General features: G+C 50.1%; 1 protein-coding gene across 6 annotated transcripts in view; it reads left to right on the top strand.

Annotated features, from left to right (window-relative positions):
- The window catches only part of LONRF3 (LON peptidase N-terminal domain and ring finger 3), a 37,577-nt gene extending 20,667 nt beyond the window's left edge, over positions 1–16,910 (top strand). For 4 of the 6 annotated variants that reach the window (XM_039224854.1, XM_039224852.1, XM_039224853.1 and 1 more), the window contains 6 exons: positions 2,756–2,870; positions 4,908–5,029; positions 5,926–6,084; positions 6,752–6,914; positions 8,402–8,551; positions 11,431–16,910. In XM_039224854.1, coding sequence (XP_039080785.1) covers positions 2,756–2,870; positions 4,908–5,029; positions 5,926–6,084; positions 6,752–6,914; positions 8,402–8,551; positions 11,431–11,586 — 865 coding nt within the window. In that variant the 3' untranslated portion in view covers positions 11,587–16,910. The remainder of the gene's footprint in view (positions 1–2,755; positions 2,871–4,907; positions 5,030–5,925; positions 6,085–6,751; positions 6,915–8,401; positions 8,552–11,430) is intronic. The other 2 variants (XR_005527081.1, XM_039224855.1) reach the window with 2 other exon arrangements.
- The last annotated feature ends 2,775 nt before the right edge of the window (positions 16,911–19,685 follow it).

Here is a 19,685-nt window from a genome sequence, read left to right as displayed (position 1 = left end):
TTATTCCTGGGTACTTGATTTTTGAAAGCAATCGTAAATGCCATCGTTTGGAAAAATGTGTTTTCTTACATCTTTCTGCTGGTGTATAGAATACAGGTGAGTGTGTACGTACACGTGTCTAACATCCTTGAGGATACTAGCAATTCTTATGGATTCTAAGAATCATTCTGCAGATTCTTTTCGATTAGATCTTCCCAGTCCACCATCACATCATGTGTGAATAGGGACAGATTTGGGTTTTTTTCCACTCTAATGCTCATATTTTTGTAGTTTTCTTCTTGCCTTAGTACACTGGTTAGGACCTCCATCTTAAAGCGTGCTTTTGAAAGTTAATTTTACTTTGTGGGCAATTTAATAACTGACGTGTATTAATTAGGCTAAGCAGATTAACTGCTTCTTAAAACAGGATCAAAACGTTCAAAACCCAGTCGGTTACGCATCCGACTTCGGCTCAGGCCATGATCTCACGGTCTGCGAATTTGAGCCCCGCGTCGGGCTCTGTGCTGACAGCTCAGAGCCTGGAGCCCGCTTCAGATTCTGTGTCTCCCTCTCTCTCTGCATTAAAAAAAAAAAAATTCAAAAAGTAGAAAACCTGAATATACAAAAAGTCTCCCTCCTACTCCAAACCTTCATTGGCTTGGTTTGGTTTTGTATTGTTTTGTTTAATTTCAACATTTTAGCAATTTTTGTTTGTACTGGTGTGTACTTGCCAGACGTCACCTTTTCAGCATCCTGTTCAATGTCTGTCCTCTGATCTCCTAGAAGTCCGGTGCCACCTTGTCCCTGTCATGTGCCAGCGCCCAGCTCGGCGTCCGCACACAGTAGGCACCCCGAGCACATTGGCTGAGTGCATCAGAGAATCTGCTTTGCGGAGAGCTTGTTAAATCTAAACTGATTTCTCTTACGCCATTCTCTCCTTTCCCACGAGATGCTTTCCCCTCAAATTCCACTAGAATTTTTTTTTTAATCAAGAAAGAGGGGAATGTGCCAGCAGCTGCTACTCCTTCCTGGGCTTGTTAAAAATATCAAATCTCCATCCCTCCCTCCCCGGACCTGCCGAATCGCCAGCTTTATCCAGTTGGGGCTTCATCGTGTCTTTTTTTTTTTTTTTTTGTAAAGCTCTACAGGTAGATTTGCTAATTAGGTTTGGAGACCTATACAGAGGATCTGCCTATGTGGAGACTAGGAGGGCTGTGTAATACGGTGACCCCCAACCCTGGCTGCACGTTAAAACCACCAAGGAGCTTTAAAAAAAAAAAAAATTAGCCTGCCGCCCTTGCCCTTGACCCTGGACCAACTGCCCTGGACCTCTGCAGGCGTGGTCCCTGGCATCCTGTTGTTTTTAAAAGTTCTGCAGGTGATGGTGGGGGGCATGGGCTTACAAAGGCCCACGAGGAGATGTTTGGGGATGATGGGTGTGTTCATGACCTTGACTGTGGAGAGAGCTTCATAGGTGTATGCGTATGTTACAACTCATCACAGTGTATGCTGTAAGTGTCTGCCGTTGATTGTCCAGAAGTTAGACGTCAGTAAAGCTACTTCAAGAAACAAGCGCCCCAGGTGATTCTCACACACCAAGATGGTCGAGGGTCCTGGTTCCATTTTTTTCCCCCAAGTACTTTTCGGCTCTGACATTTTGATTGTTCGGCTCAGCCGGGCTGGGAGGGCCCGGCTGTTGGTACACCTCCTGGCCACGCGAGGGGGCTGTGTAGCCGGCGGCCTCTTCCTCCCAACTGAACGCTCTTGCGAGGTCAAAACAGGCTGGTCGGGCGGCCGTCTTTCCCTTTTGTCTGTCCTCCTGGTGAGCGCCAGCCCCACTTCTGAACCACCGTCGTGAGCCGCCCCCACCCAGTGGTCCTGCCTCAGGTGAGCTTTTCTTTTTAAAAATGGCAAAATAAATCCGTGGATCTCTGAATGTATGGAAGAGCTTTTTAAAAGATTCCCCAGGTTGCTTTGAAAATACCCAGCTCCTGCAAAGCAATTAAAATAAGATCTAACTGAAGTATAGGTGTGCACACCTACATACGTTTGTATGTATGTCTTCATCAGGAAGCACACTAACAGTGTTACTCTCCTGCCCCAACGAAAATGATCCATGCATGCAAAAGGCAGTTACGTGTTTGCTGCAGGTACAATTTCGAGACCCTTCAGGCAGCAAACGTTGCTTAGGTAAAAATGGGATGAAGGTTAGCAAGCAACCCAAGCCTTTTTTTTGTTGTGTATATGCTGTCGAGTCCTGAAATGAATAAATATGTGAGACAGAGTGTGTGCGTCTCTGTGTGTGTGTGTGTGTGTGTGTGCGCGCGTGTGCGTGTGTGTGCGTGTGCGCTTATCTGCCTCTGTGTTTATGTATCTTCAGGCGAACAGGTTGGCTGAATATTTTAGAATGTGATCTGCTCAGACACTCTGGGCATTCATCTCGATTTTTCCAAGACCTGGCAGGGAAGAACAATTTGGATGCCAGTCGGAAGAGGCTGACTGGAACTAATGTTACAGAATGATCTAGCTGTCGGAAATATTGATAAATGCATTATTTTAAAATCCAGCTCAGAAATAGAAAGCAAAGGCTTTTCCGAAGTGGTAACAACAGCAGGGAATTCTGTTTAAAAAGAAAGACTCCCCCCCCCTTACACACACACACACACACACACACGGAATTTTCCGAATAATACTGTAGAAGCTTAACATTGAATAGCTCTTTTATTTTTTTGTCTGATTGCATCATTTTTCTTCCATTTTGATTCCTAACTTTCAGATTATTCTACGAGCCAGTCACAACACCTTGTGGTCATACGTTTTGTTTAAAATGCCTTGAAAGATGTCTAGATCACAATGCAAAGTGTCCTCTGTGCAAAGATGGTCTTTCGCAGGTAAACCATTATTTCTCTCTTGATTACGTTAGATGGTTTGGAATTGGATACTAAAATGGTGGCCCATTTCCTCCGAAGCCAGTGCCCTGGGCTAGGGCAAAATACCCTCTCAGACCACCTATTCTTCCTGTCTCATAGCTCCCCCTCCCCTCTTTGCAAAGTCCTTCAGGACGATCAGGTGATCAGGCAACGTCTAGCTTTTTATGAACTGTCAATAGGGAAGTTAATTGGTGGTGGGAACAAAAGTGTTAAATTGACGGTAAACATGGGTCGTAGTGCGGAGCCATCCATCATGGCACCCGAGTCACCGCAGCCTTACAGGAGTCCTCTGCCTTCTCTGGGATTGGACAAGAGGAGCTCCAAAACCTTCTTATCATCCACATCTGTTCTTGGTTTGAAGAGATCGCTCCCAGGTCCCCGGGACAAACCTCACAGACCTTCAGCGAGGCCCTTGTCTCCCCCCTCCGCCCCCCCCTCCCCGGGCCGCCGTACATATTAGCAGATATTTAGCTACTTGAAAAGCTTGGGGCTTCCAGGTCCTTTAAAAGGAGCCATACAGACTGCCGCCATTGTTTTCTGGGTGGACCCAATGGAATTTCCTATAGTATAGGAATACCTAGGAGCCCACCCTTGGGGACTTGTGTGGCACATATTACAGCCAGACTTAATGATCCTTGATGCTAGTTGTCCCTGAGGAGAGATCAGAGAGGCAGGACACTCAGTGAAGTCACACGTTGAGTCTTCCAGCACCCAAACACGTAAACTAAGTGGATGGGGTGAAATGGACATCCAGGGTAACCCTGGGTTGGAGGGGCGGGTCACTGGCACACCTTGCCTGGATCAAGGGATGGGATTTTTCTGGCCTGATTGTGGGGGAGAGGCCCATGGTTCTCATACTTAAATATACATTTGTGTTGTGCTAACCCTGCAGCATTCAATTAAGCAGAAGGAAGAAAAACCTACCCGTATGCTCAGCACCTGGAGAAAACCACCGTTTAGCATGTTAATGTTTGCCTTTCCTGGGGTTTTGTTTCAGGTCAGGGAGGAGTCACCTCCTCCATGGGTGGGTCAGCTACCTCCGAGTCATTGCAGATGCGGTGGGGTCCCAGAAAATATTCCCGTCTATCTCTGTGTATTCACACGGGGTCGCACGCACACCATTTCCAAGAGAGAGAAACCATTCTATTTCTAATCGTCTTCACTGCAGAATAGACCCACATAGCCCATACTGGGAAAGGAAAAATAATTCTCGAACCAGCCATTTGGTACTCAGGAGCTCCCCCTGCTGGGTCTGTGTGGGTAGTGTCCGGAGCAAACGATTCGCAGATGTTTTAACGCCCATTGTCTGCTTCACACAGTTAAATCCCCTCTGCTTCTGGATCCCTGGGTGTTCAGGAGGTTAGGGTGTTTGGGAGGGCAGTAATAGGGACACACTTGGGCCTGAGTTCGGTTCTGAAATCGTGGTTTATAACATAATTTCAGATCCCCAGGATTCAGCAGTTTTGTTTTGGTTTTAGCTAAAATTAGAGGGGGGAAGATATTTAGACTGGCACTGTCCAGACTTGTCAGCATTGAGATGGGGTGGGGTGGGGTGGGGGTGGGAGGGATCAGGGGAAGATCAGTGATTGAAAGTGGCCTTCTCGTTCCCTGAGACTTCTGACCACACACTTTCAGCATATCCCAATTGGAGACCATTTTTGCTAGTTGGTAAATGCAGTCGCCAAAAAAAGGGATGGGGAGGCTTTCCCCCCCTCTTGACGCGAACGTAATCTCAATTTGAGTGTTTGAGGAAAGCTCACCTTTTGGAACTTCAGTGCAGGTCTCTTCTCCCCTTGTTAGAATATTTTTCTCTAATTATAAACGGAATCGTGGGTAACATCCAGAGAACACACACATCGTGATATTACCAGCTGCTAACGTGTGGGTCCGAATGACTCCCAGTGTGTGGATGATTCAGCCCTTCTGCTGATTACGTCAGAAGTGCTTTGTGTTTCTCTGATGGCCGGCTTATCCCCCGTTGCCCTGTTTCCTCTATAGTGCCTGGCATCCAGAAAATATAGCAAAAATGTCATAATGGAAGAGCTAATAGCGAAATTCCTGCCAGAAGAACTCAAGGAGCGAAGGCGGCTTTATGAAGAAGAAATGGAAGAACTGTCTAAGTATGTACCTGCCTATCTCTTTGGTTTCACTCATCACAGCTCATGTGAGGAAGCAAATGTGCACATCTCTTCCTCACCGCCCACTTAGCGGTATCCTGCCGGTAGCTTGAGATTGGCCTTGGTGAGCGTTATCTGCACCGTAGGAATCGGCAGCTGCTATAAGCTGCAGCTTTCCACCCCCTCGACAGCCAGTTTTTTGGCATTTGCCAGCACACCACTGAAGACACGTGAGCCGGACTGCCGCCCAGCTCCCGTCTTGGCGCTAGTAACTGGGTGTCGCTGGCAGAAGCAAACCGAAGCCTCTGTAAGGGGGACTTACATAGTGCGCAGAAGGTTGTTTGCAAAAAGCCTAAAGAGGTGCCGGGGGCTGGGGGGAGGGGAGCTGCGGTTAAGAACTTTGTCAGCCAGACCTGGGCTTGTGGCCGGGTGTTGCCACCAAGCGGGTACACTTCGGGACCATAGGCAAGTCACTTGACCCCTCCGGGCCTCAGTTTCCTCATGTGTAGCTGGGGGAATAGGAAGTCCTCACCTCATGGACTTGTGACGAAGGTCACACGAGCTGGTGCGCAGTGAGTGCTCGGCACAGGGCGAGAGGAAGGCCGCTGCGTGTCGCACGCCTTCCTGGGCCGGGCGCATCTGGAGGTGAGGGGCGAGGACTGACGGACAGAATGTCGGTTTCGGTCTCTTCGCTCTTACGCTCACCCCTGCACCAGTAGTGGGACTTAGCCCACGGTGTCGGAGGCATCTCAGTGTTGTGTTTTAATCAGCCGTCAAAACCTGAGGTCTCCTTGCCTCCCGGGGAGCGGGGGGGGGGGGGCACGAGGTGACATTTGACCAGCCTTTGTGTGTTCTGCCTCACGGTTTTGAGGAATCTTGTCCTTTGCTCTTCCTGACAGCTTGAATAAGAACGTGCCTATTTTCGTGTGCACTATAGCCTACCCCACGGTCCCCTGCCCCCTGCACATCTTCGAGCCTTGTTACCGTCTGATGATTCGCAGATGCATTGAAACAGGTACAAGGCAGTTTGGCATGTGCCTTGGAGATCCTGTCAAAGGGTAAGTGGGGAGCTGTGTGAGTAAAGGGAGGCTGGGCAGCGAGGCATCTGGGCTAACTTTGGGGTGCTTCCAGGAGATGGGGAGGCCCGGCTCCTGAGGTTTAGCCAGCTTCCGACCACGAGCACTCGTAGAGACCGGGGGTGTCTCTGGCCCCTGATTTACCACGCGATAGGCTGCCCATTTGAAGGAACCCCAGGATGAATCTTGTGTTAAACGAGCGGCATATACCGTGAAACTTGTTTTGCTGTGGGACGGTGGGGCCTGGACCTGCGCTGCCTGGGTTCATACTCTGGCTCCAACCTTGGGGCAAGTTTGCCTTCGGGCAAATCACGTAACCTTTCTGCGACTCCAGCTTCCTCAACTGTAAAGTGGGCCCAGTGACGGTGGGGCTGCTGGGAAGATTGGGGAGTCCGTGCACGGAACACACTGGGCACGGTACCCGATGCCACGCGGTATGTGCTCAAGAAGCGGGAGCGGTCACACGATTACATTAAGCCTTTGCTTTGCCCAGGCGCTGTGTGTTGTGTGGTCGCAGCCGCAGACCCGGGACAGGCAAGTAGGCAGGAGTCCAAGGAGGTGCGACCCAGGGTTACAGGAACAGCTGGGGGGTTAGGCCGCAGAGGCAGCGCCTCCAGCCCTTCTTTTCTTGCTCATTCCCAACAAACAGGTTTGCGGAATATGGCTGCATCCTGGAGATCAGAAACGTTCAGTTCTTTGCTGACGGCCGCTCGGTGGTGGACAGCGTGGGCAGGAGGCGCTTCAGGGTCCTCCATCAGGGCCAGCGAGATGGTTACAATATAGCGGACATTGAATACATCGAAGACCAAAAGGTGAGGGTGGCCCGTGGCCCGAGAGTCCCAGAGCCAGCCTGTCCCTATAGCTCGGCGGGCAAAGAGGTTCACCAGAGAATTTCTCAGCACTGTTGGGGGCCTTGGGATTTCTTGCCAAATGGCCGTGCATCGAATGCGGCCAGGTTGCTGTTTGATTGTAGAATGACAGCAGGGCCACCCCGGGGACTGGCCTTCCCTGCTCAGTTGCTGAGCTGTATTCGTGCGTAAGAAATGCCGAGCCAGACCAACAACCTGCGGCCCGTTCAGCCTAGAAGTTAGGCCTCTGCCCGAGATACCAAGGCATAGATCCGGGCGCGATATCTACACCAACTTATTTCACTTATCACTGCCTTTATATTTTCAAACGTTTTATTTTGAGGTAATCGTAGATTCGCATGTACATCTGTATTTTTATTTTTTATTTTTATATTTAAAAATTTTTTTTAAGTTGATTTACTTTTGAGAGAGACAGACACAGAGTATGAGTTGGGGGGAGGGCAGAGAGAGACGGAGACACAGAATCTGAAGCAGACTCCAGGCTCTGAGCTGGCAGCACAGGGCCCAACGCAGGGCTCAAACCCACAAACCAGGAGATCATGACCTGAGCCAAAGTCAGACGCTTAACTGACGGAGCCACTCAAGGATTTTTAAAAAAATTTTTTTATGTTTTTATTTGTTTTTGAGAGAGAGAGAGAGCATGAGTGGGCGAGGAACAGAGAGGGTAGGGGGAGACACAGAATCTGAAGCAGGCTCCAGGCTCTGAGCTGTCAGCACAGAGCCCGACGTGGGGCCCAAACCCACGATCTGTCAGAGCGTGACCTGAGCTGAAGTCAGACGCTCAACCGACTGAGCCGCCCAGGCACCCCAGTATCTGTATGTTTAAATGCACAACCTGGCTAAGGGTTCTTCCCCACAACACATCATCCCATAAAGCGGAAAGATGACATGTCCATTTCATCCTTGGTTTTCTGGACTAGTAGGTAGAACAAGAGGTAAATAATCCCGTGCTCATTTATATTTATGTTCACTATACAGTATAAGATGAGTAAATGTTCGATCAACGCATGAAGGTATTGGACTTGGAAAATAGAGTTACACAGTGAGAAACAGACACACTTGGGTCCCTCTTCCCAGCCAACGATGGGAAAGCAGATATAAGACATGAAAAGGAGAGAGGCGCAGACTAGCCTAAGCTAGTTTAATGGCATGCCTCTACTCAGGCCAGTTGGCATCCGGTTTTCAGTCTATCTCGCCATTTCAGCGGATTCACCCAGCAGAACCTTTCTTCTTCCTCTGCACTCAGCAGTAGTCACACACGGCCCTGCCTCTGGCTGAGGAGCCTTTCAAACCCCGCACAGGAGAGAGCCGGGTGGGCGAACCTTCCCAGGGAGGCGGGCTGGGTGCCTAGACAGAGTCTGGTGTCCGCAGAAGCTTTGGGAGTGGTGGAGAAGGGACAGAGTGATTCATGTCCACCTTGACACTTTCAGGTTCAAGGAGAGGATTGTGCTGAGCTCATGGGATTACATAACTGTGTCTATGAGCAGGCATCATCATGGTTTCATTCGCTCAAAACGTCTCTGAAAAATCGGATACTCAATCACTTTGGTCCAATGCCAGAGAAAGACGCTGATCCTCAGGTACATAAAAAAGTCTCTTTGTAAGGGGCTGCCCCCTTCCCCCTACCCCCCCCCCCCCGCAGATGACAGAGCCCAGGGTTTGGGATTAGGCGGGTACACAGTTGCCATTCAGCAGATCAAGTGCCGAAAGGAAGATAGATCCGACTTGGTACCGTGTGCCTGGGCAGTGGGCATCTGGGATGAGACTCAAAGGATCCGAAGTCCGAATTGGACTAATAAAGTAAAGCAGGAGGAACTTGGATCCAAGACAGGTTTTGAGAGAGACTCAGGTGAGAGACTGGGAACATAATACACACCGCCAACAGAAGACCCTTGAGTGGGAGTCCAGATGCACACCATGGTAACGGTTGAGGTGACAAGATTCACACAAAGGCCACGCTGAAGAACAGGGTGTTTTGGGAGCTGAGACTAAAGGCTTCCATTTCTGGGGGGGGGAGCTTCATAACCTTCACCCCCATTGCTGCGGGAGCTCGGAGACCGCACCAGCTACCTCACAGGATTCCAACTGCCAGACCCCACAGAACCTTCTCATATCGGCTCCCTCCTTGCTTCGCGCTACAGATCTAGACCCTGGTCATTGTCCTCGGCAGAGGTGAGCAGGTCCTCAGCAAACAGGCCCAGGTTTTAAATTTGCCCTTTGCTGAGGGCAAATTTACAGCAGAAAGTGGTTCATTAGGTGCTACTGGACCAAGTCTGCTTCCTGGGGGGCAGGTCCACTTGAGAGCTCAAGCTGTTGATGAGAAGCTCTTCAGGAAAGTGGCGGTAGTTGAGTTTCAGCGAACTTTCCTTGCCCGATAATTCCGACAACGCTCTCTCTCTAGGACGTGGCCGGAGACAACTTAGTCGGGTATTTGCCCACCGCCGCCTTTCCCGCTTTCCGAGCTGGCTCCCCTAGTGACTTCCTTGGTCCTTTAACTCGCACTCATCCCTGATCTGTCACAGTAGTAAGATAGAGGACATGAGTTCCAGTTTCCCTGCCCACAGACTGGTCCTTACCGCTCTAGCTGTGTGGCCTGGGGTAAGACTCGTCCCCTTTCTCAACTGTTCTCCCGGCTCTGAAATGGGGGAGGTGGATGAAGAGGCCTCTAATGACGCCCCCCTTTCTCTCGCATCCATGGCTGCGGAGCACTGGCTGTTCCCCAATGGGCTGAAATGTCTCGCTTTCTTCAGACCACAGAGGTGGCTCCTTTGCCCCCCTGCAAAGGCCAGTCCGTGCTTCCCAGGGGCTCCGGGCCACTGTGACTGAGGACTGCACCAGAGCTCTGAGCAGGCTCATGATCGGGCTTAATGTTCCCCTTCACCCTCTGGAAAGCCTTCTCCCCCAGTCAGGCAGGAGGTAGCGACCAGCAGTGATACAGCATCTTTCATAAGGGAAAACACAGATGCCACAGGAGTGATTCATAGGGGCTCGATGACACAGACAGTTGAAATCTTGGTTCATTTCCTTTCTTATTAGAACTGTTACCCAGCGGCAAAAAAAAAAAAAAAAAAAAAAAAAAAAAAATTACCCAGTTTGATCCAGTCAGTGCCACAGCCCCAGTGGTGTCATTAATAAGAATGGTCTAAGCCTCAGAAGGAGGCTTCTCAGAAGCAGCCACAAGGATTAACGTCAGCTTCAGTATCTTTGTTCACGGCCCTGGGAAAGAAAGCTTAGACTATGTCAGTTTCATATTTGGAACGGATAGTAGGGGGGAGACTTGTTCCCGATCACATCGAGGGACCAAAAAGAATTCAAAGGAAGCACAGGGAAGCCAGGAAGGCGGCAAGGTTTGGGAAGAACCAGGTGGACCCGTTTGGAGGCAGATAACCCCATGTGTAGGTGGTCTGGCCAGACTGTGGCTCTCCGCAGTCCTGAACCAACCAACCTTCTGAAAGTCACGAGCAGAGGGATCGTTTCGGGCTTCATAGCAAATAAGCCCTGGCGTCTGAAAACGTGTGCCTGGGAAGCTGTCGACAGAATTTCGGTGAAGGATTCACGTGGGCAGGGAAAGCCCTTTATTAGAAAGAAACCCGGGGATGGACTACATTTCTAACGCGAATGTGTTTTAAAACTGGAAGGTCCCCAAGCGGGACTGCTGTGCTTTGGGGCTGCGGACCACAGGCTTTGGTTTCAGAGGACAAGCTAGCTGTGGCCTTGTACAGTGACATGGCATACGTGGGCTAGATTGCTGGCAGCCAGAAGCAGGGCAATAAACGGAGTTAAGAGACATGCCAAGCCCAAGGGATCATGGGACTCGAAGACCCATAGGCTGTTTGCATCGGTCCAAAGAGCCTGAACAGAATCTTGCAAGTGGGCCAGACTGAGCAGTGGATATTCTAGCCCGCAGACCCCCACTGGCTGGGAAGTAGAGCGGATCTGTTAGGACGTCGATCTGTCTGCTTTAATGACTATTAAACATAACTGTAGCGTGAAGCAGGCAGAGGGCTAGGGCAGCTCCGGTCTCCGGAGATCATTCAGCAACCCGGTCTCCTTCATCACAAAGCGCTACCCTCCTTAGGATGTTGCCCCTGTCTTCTTGATAGAAGGCTGGTCGTGACCGCGCTCACACGCTAGCTGGGGGGAAGAGTGAGAGAGTAAGGGGGGAGGCACAAGCCCGTTTCCCAGAGCATGGCCCAGAAGTTCCACACGTCACTTGCCTCGACACGTCATCAGCCGGAACTCTGTCTCGTGGCTGCCCCTCGCTGCAGGGCAGTCTCTGTTTTCTGGGTGGCTGCGTGCCTGGCTCTGATAAGGGGGGCAGCTGATGTGGGGTGCTTAGCCATCTGCCTGACCCAGACGCAGCTCCCCTGGGAATGTTTACCGCGCACCTTGGGGAAACCTGCGGGCCCATCTCATTTCTGGGGGCGTAGGGTGCACTCACCATGTTTCTCTGTTGCAGACTAGCCCGGATGGTCCGGCCTGGTGCTGGTGGACGCTAGCGGTCCTTCCCCTGGAAAGCCGAGCTCAGCTCCCGTTCCTAGCGATGAGGTCCTTAAAGGATAGACTGAATGGGATCCGGCGAGTCCTGGCCTTTATAGCCCGGAACCAAAACTAGCGAGAGTGCATTGCTGAGGAGGAGCCCCCCACCCCCACCCCGCTCCCTACCGGCCTGGGGGCGCCCTCTTGTAAATATCTCTAACTGCAATAACATCTTAACAGAAGGAAGCATCAAACAGGCCTTGCCCTGCTGGTGGCCGCGCAGAGCAATCGGGCAGAGAGACCAGAAGCACGGGGCCTGTTTGAAACTTCCTCGCTGAAGATGCTTCTCGACATGCTGCACAACTACATGCTCAGCAGAGGTGTTTAAGAGCCCAGAAAAAAAAAAATTCATTTGATTTTTGACATCCAGTTTTCTGAACGTTTAAAATGGTTTTGCTTTCATTTTCTTTCTCGCACAGAAACACGCGTAGTCAAAATGTGAAGCGCACGTTCTGATAACGTCGCTGCGCGTCATTTCACGGACTTGAGTTCTCATTCCACACGGTTCAGGTTTTATATGGCATCGTGTAAAAGAATGTTCGTCCTTCTTTCCGTTTTCGTAATTTATTTTTTGGCACTACTGTATCTTTTTTTTTTTTCCTACCTGTCCGTTTGTAACTGTTTTAAGTGTGCAATGACTGAAAAGCCAGTTGCTTTATTTATTAACGCAGTTTGCCATCCACCCAGGGGGGAAGTAGCCATACTAGAAATGGGCCGGTTTTGCTTTAACCGTGTTCTGCTGTGTTTGATCCCAGTTCGCGAACCATTTCTGTGTCTGTCCCACTGGATGCATGAAGGAAGTTCAGAATCATGCTGAGGTCATCCATCTTCATGGGTTCCTTGTTGCTCGCGGCATGAATCCAACAGTATAAAATACCTAAGTGATTTGTCAGACGCTATGGAATAAGCCAGGGTAAAGTAAAAGAACCCATTTCCTGGGTGTTACACAGAGCAGGGCTGAAGGAGCGATTTCTCCCGAATGAAGAGATGACTCAGAGGGGTGTCTTTTGTTAGTGATATCTGGTAGGCATTTATCTTCAACAGTGCAATCAGAAGCGGGCCTCCCTTGTCCCCGGTGTTAGTTAGGAATGGCATTTTTGGGCAGGGTGTTATTCAACCCTTCAGAGGGATTGGTTTCTGGCTTGGCACCTTGCAGCCCTGCCGAATAGCCTCAGCACCCGACTTCTCAGGGTTCTGAAGGTCACGACCTGGCTAGCAGGTATGAAAACACATGCCGAAGGGCTGCTTGTTTCTGAATGTGTAAAGAAGCCAGTAGAAAAAGTAGAACCCTTAAATCTTTTTAGAGGAAACAGACCGGGAATCCATGATTTTATCTAAACACTGCCTCCCCCCCTAGCCACTGTGGGCCAAAGATTCCAAGGTAGGAGAGGAAAGGGGTAAGAAGGTAAGAGGGAGCCCTTGTTCAGCTTGCTCAGTGCTAGTGGGATTCCTTTAGTGCCAGGAGGACCTGACAGAGACTGTGGGGGAAGAGGGTCACAATGCCAGAGCGAGATCGGGGCAGGTCAGAAGCGAATCCTGCCGTGTGTATCACCGTGCACGTGATCCCCCTACGTGATCCTGGACGGACGCAGTGCAACCCATCTGCTCCTTCGAGGAGAGGGGAGTGCCTCAAGTAACCGACCCGACTTCTTCCCACTACCCGCAGCCAGAAACAGGAGAGAGAACAAGGCGATCCAGGCAACAGGAAAGAGATTCACGTAAGCAGAAACCAAACGGTCCTTTCTGAACTTGCTAAACGGAGGCTGTACTGTCAGAGCTTTATGTCACCAGGTTTGATGTTCGCGGCCAGACTGGGCCAGCTCAGAATGCAAGTAGAGGCACGGTTCTGGCCCAGGCAAGCGCTGCGGGGCTCGGGGAGCCGAGAATGATGGGCTCCACTCCCAGCCAGCCAGGAGGCATAGCACGGTCCTAGTGAAATAAGTGTCCCGCCGTCTAGTGTAAATGCAGCAAAGAAAAGGTCATCAACACCTCCACATGGTAGATAATTTCCCTTGTGATTTAACTTTTTCTGGGCCCCCGTTTTCCTCATCTAGCAAACGGTAGTGACTGATGCCCTTTGTAGGGGTGTTACGAGCATTATATGAGGTAACCTACGTAAATCGCTTAGCACAGTGCCTAGCACCTAGGAGGGATCCAAAAAATGATAGCTGTGATTAGATTATTTGTAGTTCCAGAACATCCTCAGGGGCCCACGTTTGCATAAAACACTGCTTTTACGTGCGGTACCCAAATCTGCCCCCTTTAATCTTGGAGGGATTCACACCACTGATTTTCGGACCACAACTTGATGCTTTACCGTTAATCCCTTTTGGAGCCAAGTCTGTTTGGGAAAACGAAAAGGCTAGAGAAGAGAGGAGGGTCAGAGACGGGAGCCTTCTGAGCCAGCAGGTTTGCCCTGTTCCAGTATGACTAAAAAGTAGTGCTGTTTGGAGGTCTGGAATTCCCGATCTGATGGAAGCCTTAAGTTCTAGCTCCATTAGAATGACCAACTCCTCACTCCTTGCTCCCCAAAAAGTGTTAAAAATCTTGGCCATGCCAGGGTGAACGGTTTTCATGGTCCGGCTTCTGGGCTTGGTCCATGGGATTTCTTTATGCTGCCCCAGCAAATTTATTTTGGACCTGCTATGTGCCAGGTACTGAGCCAGGCGATTTCACATATGTGAACTCATGAAATCAGTCATTCTCACGCCAGCTCTGTGAGTTCAGGCATCACCCCAGCATCGCAGGTGAGGAGGCCGAGGCTCTGCGATGTTAAAGACTTTGCCCAGATTACACAGTTACCCAGTTCATAGTACAGCCAGGCTTGATGCCAAACCCCTTACTTTTGCATATTTTTAACATTTTAAACAGTTTGCATTACACATAATTTTATTAGATAGACAGCACAACTGAGCCACAAAAGCACCCCAGGGGCCCACAGTTCAGATGGAAGTTGCAGGTTCAATAAAATTCCCTTACCTCACACATCTCTACTTAATCTAGCTAGGAAGGGAAGTTTGGTTTTTTTTTTTTTTAATAAAGTTCCACATTCTAGAATGTTCCCTGTTGGTAAGTGAGCACCAAACTCCAGCAAATGTAGTTGTTGGCTGGACAGAGTTGCACTGCGCTCTCAATAGCCTAAATACGCATTTGGGTTATTTTATTGCAGGCTCTGGCTTCAGCAGTGACGGGAGGCACGATGGCAAGGCTGAGCCTTGGCTTTCTTTGGGGCGTACTTGAATGGGGCAGTCAGTTGAATGCGACCGTTTTCACCACTTAAACATTGATTTTGCTGCAAAACTTGGGTTGGAAGAGAATACAGAGAAAAGGCATAAAGCTAAATCTAGGCCAGAAGTACAAGACTTCCCCCTTGGTAGATCGTGCCATTTATTTGGTTAATTTTCCTATCATGACCTAGATTTTTTTCTCTGTGTATGTATATGTGTATATATGTATATATATATGTGTGTGTGTGTATAGATATATAGATATATATCTACATAGATATATATTAGGTACCAGGCAGATACTATGCCTTTCTGCTTTGTACTGTACTACTGCTGCTAGCTAATAACCAGCAAAATGTAGAAAATGACAAATGATAAAAACTAATTTTCTGTAGACAACCTGGAGAAAAGAGTGTTTGCCCCTGGCCTCATGGGGCAGAGAACTGACCATTTCAAGACCTTGCCTTTTCTGAAAGCTGACTGCTTCTAGCCCCGTGGGGCCAGACGAATCGCTGCGCATGTGGCCCTTCCCGCTCTGCCTGTGGGGCCGGCCTGGGCTCAGATAATCTCCTGTGACTGGCCGTTAGAGTGGTGGAGCTCCTGAGGCCGGTTCACAGCACCCGGAGATCTTGGACTCTCAACAGCCCGCGTGCTGTTGATGGACCAGAATCCATCATTGGGGATGGGGACAGCATGCCCCCTGCCAACTCCGGTTCCAAGATGGGAGTTTTATTTGGGGACTTGTTCCTTGTGTTCCCAACGTGTTGACTTTGCATCCATTTCCGTTTATCGAGGCGGAATCGTAGCAGAGGGGTAGGATAAGGATGCAAATGGAAAGCAGCCCCCAGAATGGAAAAGAAGAGATCTTTCAGCCCATCTGGGGCTTGAGGAAGGAGGTTGATTTATGATTGAAGGCAGTCCTGAAAGGCAGCCAGCCGCACAGCCTACAGGCTACAACTTGTGGCCCTTCCTTTGTGCAGAGAGAAAGAAGGAAATGGAGTCATGTAAAATGTACACATTCAGTTCCTCTTAGAACGATAGCTCCCACTGTTCAACTGTGTAATAATCTGGGTGGTGCACATCCAGAGGTGAAATGAAGACGTTTTCATTACAAATAGGTGTTGTCCAATGCGCTAAGTTCACCTTGAGAGAGAAGTGCCTGTAATCTCTGTCCCTGGTGTCATTTTAAAGCTTTTGCTTCATGACCCTGTAGCCGTTTAAAAATGTGTCGCAGCAAATGTGATTAATGGAAGTTTACAAAGCCACACTGTAGCTTATGCGTCATGTTAAAAGTTGCCTAGTGTTTCGCTAATGTGAAAGCAACAACAATACACAACCACAAAATAAAAGGAGAGCAAATAGGTCAATGTGGCATCATAGGCTTATCTGAGCTAAACTAGTTCCGTCATCTTACGCAGCCCTCAGTAATGCCAGGATTAAAATATCAAGCAAGCCGTTCAAACAGTGGCAAACGTGTCTGTGTGTTTGTTTTTCCAGTTGTTTGTCGAGCAGCCATTTTACATTGTAACAAACTGAAAGGGGAATTAAGAGAATGCTTTCCCACCCCCCCCCCATATTGCTGTTCAACTACCTCTATATGCTTGGTTTCTCTTTAGGGTTTTCGTTCCCCCAAATCTGTACAAAAACAAAGTGTCAGCTCCTCTGTGTTCTCATAACAATGTGATATAGACAGTCCATGTGAAAGCTGTTTTTCATTAAGAATGCTTCCCCATTGTTTCACTTTGTATCTAACAAAATTCTACCCATAACCTTAGGGCAAGAACTACCCAAAGAGGTGTCATTTTTTGGAAGCTGAGTAGAAAGGAAAGCTATCGGACCATTTACTTTGTTCTTGTTGCTGTTGCCTGTAACACACGTGACCAGAAGGTCCCTCCAGGAGATAGCCTTGCACTTAGACGGCAAGCTCGTATGTACTTGACAGTGAGGCTGGTGTGAGTTAAGTAATGTGACTGATATGTTCCGAAAAACCTGGCCATATTGTTTTAAAAGATGCACCAGAAAATCTCGTTACTTAAAGAATTTCGTTGAAGCACCTTGCCAATAATCCACCCCTAGTTTATCTGTTAAGTCCACTCGTATATTGAGTTTGCTTAAAGCGGAACGCACTACCTACTGTGTTTTCGTTGGCATTATAAAACATTTGTGAAAGTGAGTGGTGTGTTTTTATTTCAGTTAAACTGCGTCTCAACGACAGGCTGTAGCTAAGGCCCAAAGCGTGACCCTTTTGACAGGAGAACTGGTCAGATTGACTGGGGCCGGGAGCAGGGCTGACTGAGCGCCGTCCGGTAAGAGAGTCCGCAATGTCTCGTCTTCGCGGTACCCATTTTAGTCTCCTGCCGTCAGTGACCTTACACAAGCTCCGGCTCACCCCTGGGGGAAGAAAGCCCGAGTGGAGAGGGAGAATAAAACAAACTGATAGCAGACTCCACGTGGGCCTGACCTTGTGGAACGGGGTCCGTTGGGTCACTGAGAAACAGGAGGACCCCAGACCAAGCAGGTCCCGGAGGAAATGCTTGGCCCCGTCCGGACCTCTGTGCCCAGCCCGCCACTCTGGTGGTCAGGAGACAAGGCACGCCTCTGCCAGGGGCACGGTCTGCCCTCCTGCCCCGTAGGCCTGCGTGACTCCGACCTGCACTGGGTCATCCGAGAAGGTCTTGTTCGCCCTCATCCCACAGGCCTTGCGCAAATCAAAGCTAACGCTGGCGGCTTCTCTCTGGGACCCATCCTGGCCCGGCTCCTGTGAGTCCTCTCGGGCCGAAGAGGGCTCCCTGGAAGGAACTGCCAGTCTCCAAGTGAGGTCAGAACAAGAGACGCAAAGAACAAAAGGCCTAGCCCCACGGGCTGCCAGATATCCAGCCCCGGAAAGGCGTGCCCTGGTCAAGGCAGGAGACGGCAGGCGCTGAGGAGCCCTGCCTTGGGGGCTCTGAGTCCCCTCCTCCCCTTTCCCGTTTTCTGTTGCCGACTTGGCCACCTTGACCTCGCCTTGAGTTGAGTGGCCATCCACGCTTACACACACATATTAGCAAGCGTCACCATTGCGTTAGAGAGCCCTGAGGAGCCTGCCTTCCGCTCGCTTGAAGCACTGCCCCCAAAGCCTCCCGCCTGTAAGTCAATGTCAATAATTTCTGCAACAAAATGAAGTCCTGAAATAGTCTGCTCAGCCCAAGTCCAGCGTTGCGCTAACAATCTCGCATCTCTCGCATTTTCGAGGGGCCGTTATGGGAATGTGCAGCAGAGTCGCGGGGACAGGGAGGGACCACTGCCCCTTGGCCCATTGGGATGCCTGCTATCACTCTAGGCATACACCGACATTTTCAGGAGCCCATGCTCCTCCTCCAGGCCCCAATGAGCTCTTGGATGAGAGGCCCAGCGGTTGCGGTTGGGGGGACATCGCGCCCACTAATGGCACCAAGCCCTTCTGTTTAGGCCGCCGGTAGGGAGGAGTTCCCTTGGAAATGGCCAATCGTGGCGACTGAAGTTGCTGTCTTTTCACCTCCCTCTGCGCAGAGATCCACGCGCCCTCTTAAAGTGGCTGGATTTGGCCTTCCGTCCCGGTTGGGGATGCTGTGTTTGTCCAAACCAAACCCATAGTCCTGTGCTCAGGAGATACGGGCCCTGTTCTTCCACCCTGAGGCATCCAAAAGCCAATGTCCGTTGACAGGGCTCTTTTCTAGGTTTTTAAAAACATACTTAGCTTCCCGTTCTATCTTCACTATAATCTACAAAGCAGATCCCTGTTCCCACGTTTTAGGTGACTAATTGCAGCACGGGGTGGTTATGTGCTTGCCTTTGGTCACATGGATTAAACCTTGAGCGGTCTGCTTCCAGAACCCATGCCCTTAACTGCTACTATGAGTCACCGGTCACACGGTGGCACGGACCCAGGAGAGCAACTCGGCTCGTGGATACCCAGTGGGGAACTTCCAATAGAAATGACAGCGAAGCAATAGCCGTAGTAGCTCCCGTTTATTGAATGTGAGCTGTGCGCCGGCCACTGTGGTGAGCGCGTTCTTATTTAGTCCCGAGGCGGGTACTATTGTTACCCGCCCTCCCCTGGATTGCGCCCCGTGGGGTCAGACAGCCTGGATTCCAAGCCCAGCCTCTCCTTCCTAGCCTCGTGGCCTTCCACAAGTGGGTTTCTCTTTCTGCACCACGAGGAGGAGAGTGGCAGGCCCGAACTCCTCTGTTCTAGTGTATTCTTTCTAATTCTCATCCCCCCAAGACTTGCCCCTTTTCTGTCTTGGGAGCCCCCCTCCGTGCAGGCCTGTGTCCCCAGTGATGACAAACTCAGGAGTGCACCGGTTATCTACACGGCTTGCCCAGCTACCTCTTCCCCCTACCCTACCCGCTCCCGCGGCTGCTAGAACATTCTGCCACCAAAGTATAAACATAGATTTGGAGACTCAAAAGGTAAAATGGATTAAGAAGCTTCAAATGCTGCAAGCCCCTAGTTCTAGGGTCATACATCTCCGAGCCGGCAGAGGCCTTAAGAAATCTAGCTCCATTTCCCCGCATTGGCCAGTATTGCTGTCCGTGAGGTAGTGGCCAAAATAGAGCTTCGTATTTGATGCACACTCTAAACACTAGGGACAGCTCCCAGCTGCCCCCCCCACCCCACCCCATGGATGTTCTGATGGGGGGGGCTTGGACATGGAGCTTTCAGAAGAACAAAGACTTGTTTTTTATTTATTTGGAAAGAGCGCTCAAGCAGGGGGGAGGGGCAGATGGAGAGAGAGAATCTTAAGCAGGCTCCACGCTCAGCATGGAGCCCGACATGGGGTTCGATCCCACGACCCTGGGATTGTGACCTGAGCTGGAATGAAGAGTTGGATGCTCAACTGACTGAGCCACCCAGGCGCCCCCAAAGAATTTTTTTAAAGCAGCTACATTCTATTCGGGAAGGCCCCTTTGGGGATTATTCTCTCTC

Source organism: Hyaena hyaena, unplaced genomic scaffold (assembly GCF_003009895.1).
Source record: "Hyaena hyaena isolate Hyena2069 unplaced genomic scaffold, ASM300989v1 scaffold_1792, whole genome shotgun sequence".
Lineage (NCBI taxonomy): Eukaryota > Metazoa > Chordata > Mammalia > Carnivora > Hyaenidae > Hyaena > Hyaena hyaena.
Note: the sequence above shows the minus strand (reverse complement) of the source record. Positions and strands in the feature narration are given on the sequence as shown.